General features: G+C 51.9%; 1 protein-coding gene across 1 annotated transcript in view; it reads left to right on the top strand.

Moving 5' to 3' along the window:
* The window catches only part of LOC132152561 (GRIP and coiled-coil domain-containing protein 2), a 23480-nt gene extending 22165 nt beyond the window's left edge, over positions 1–1315 (top strand). Inside the window, exons 20-23 of the mRNA XM_059561314.1 lie at positions 158–352; positions 484–623; positions 727–928; positions 1031–1315. Coding sequence (XP_059417297.1) covers positions 158–352; positions 484–623; positions 727–928; positions 1031–1104 — 611 coding nt within the window. The 3' untranslated portion in view covers positions 1105–1315. The remainder of the gene's footprint in view (positions 1–157; positions 353–483; positions 624–726; positions 929–1030) is intronic.
* The last annotated feature ends 585 nt before the right edge of the window (positions 1316–1900 follow it).

The raw sequence follows: 1900 nt of genomic DNA, 5'->3' as shown, positions 1-1900 counted from the left end.
AGCCCAGCAGCGGTAAGAGAGAGAGTGAGAGAGCGAGAGAGAGAGCCCAGCAGCAGAGAGAGAGAGAGAGCCCAGCAGCAGTGAGAGAGAGACGTTGGCTCTCAGGACTCCAGACGTGTGCTGCAGTGTTTGACCTGACTCTGTCTGTCTGCTGTAGGCACAGTGCATGTGCAGCAGAGCAGGAAGACTCACGTGGACCGGAAGCCTGCAGACGTCCCTCAGGTGGATCTGCAGGGCATGGCTAGAGAGGAGGGTGAGGGGATGGAGACCACCGAGACAGAGTCCCTGTCATCCAGCGGGACCCCTCTGCCCTCTCTGGAGCAGCTGCTCACCTCCGCAGACCTCAAACACGGTTAGCACCCGCTCAGGCTGCACACGTCAGTGTTAGTGTGCTACTGTAAAGCCTGACACCCGGAATAAGAGTCAGAAGAACACACACACACAGATTGTATGATCAAATTCCTCTGCTTGTGCTGTGTGTAGAGCCTGTTGTGTGGCACATGGAGCCCAGTAAAGAGGAGCTGATACAGAAGCTGAGCACAGCCGCCCGCAGCATGGAGCACCTGAACAGTCTGCTGCACGAGACCGAGGCTACCAACGCTGTCCTGATGGAGCAGATCACCGTGAGACACTCACACATGGACACACACTCACACACACACACACACACACACTCATACACACACACCCGTCCCGTGTGTCTGAACACTCACACTGTTTCTGCAGCTTCTGAAGAGTGAGATGCGTCGACTCGAGCGTAATCAGGAGCGGGAGAAGTCCGTGGCCAACCTGGAGTACCTGAAAAACGTGCTGCTGCAGTTCATCTTCCTGCGCTCGGGCAGCGAGAGGCAGGCTCTACTTCCTGTGATTCACACCATGCTGCAGCTGAGCCCGGAGGAGAAGAGCAGGCTGGCTGCCATCGCTCAAGGTGCGTCCAGCGTTCAGTGCTTCACAGGAACACACTTCTCTCCCTCTACTAACAGCGCTGGTCTGAATGGACAGGGGTCATTAGGTGTGTTTGTGTCTGTAGGTGAGGAGGAGTCCGCGGGCTCTCGGGGGTCAGGCTGGACATCCTATCTGCACAGCTGGTCAGGCATCAGATGAGAGGACGACTGGCAGAGCATCACATCAGACCATCACCTCATTATACAGCCTTATTTTTCTACAACTTGTCAGTCCTGAAGGGATTTCTTTATTTATTTGGGTTATTGAAGATTATTCTGTGCTGTAAATCATACAAGAAAGAAATGTTGCTCCTATTGATCATATTTTAATATAACTCCTATCATGATCATTTTCCCACAGCTTGTCTCGTGTTGGTCTATGTAAATCTCATATCGGTGAGGTTCCTTCAGGTGAAGGAGTGTAAATACAGACTCAGTCTCAGTTTAATCTCATTAAACCACTCTGAAAGCTGCTCCGCTTCTTCATTCTGCGTTCGATTCTGTTGTGTCTGACATCAGTTTCTGTCTGGATTTTGGTCCTGAAGAGAGAATGGTAAAAATATGGAGCTTTTGTGAGCAACAGCTACACTCTGCACCTGAAAGAGTACATCAGAAATACCCGGATGGTGTACTTCTTCTGCGGTCTCATTCTATCCCATAAGTCCACGGGAGAGGAATAAACCTCTGGAGCTAGTGGAGGACGAGTGTAAGACGGAGGGATGGAGACCCAGCACAGCTAGCTGGACTGCTGGACGGAGCAGAGTCAATGGAGCATAACTCTGAGGAGTAGCCAGAGGTAGAGTTGGTGGGAGTAAGGACAAGGTCTGTGGTGACCATAGACTGTATAAAAACATGGACGTAGTGTCCGTGACGTCACCCGTAGTCTCCTGAAGTGTGTTTTTGAAGCCTAAAGTGTGTAGAGCGGGCCGTCGCCTTCTTGGCAGCGCGTCAGCGCG

This window comes from Carassius carassius, chromosome 11 (genome assembly GCF_963082965.1).
Source record: "Carassius carassius chromosome 11, fCarCar2.1, whole genome shotgun sequence".
In the NCBI taxonomy this organism is placed as follows: domain Eukaryota; kingdom Metazoa; phylum Chordata; class Actinopteri; order Cypriniformes; family Cyprinidae; genus Carassius; species Carassius carassius.
The sequence above is the reverse complement of the archived record's forward strand: the minus strand, read 5'-3'. Positions and strand labels throughout refer to the sequence as shown.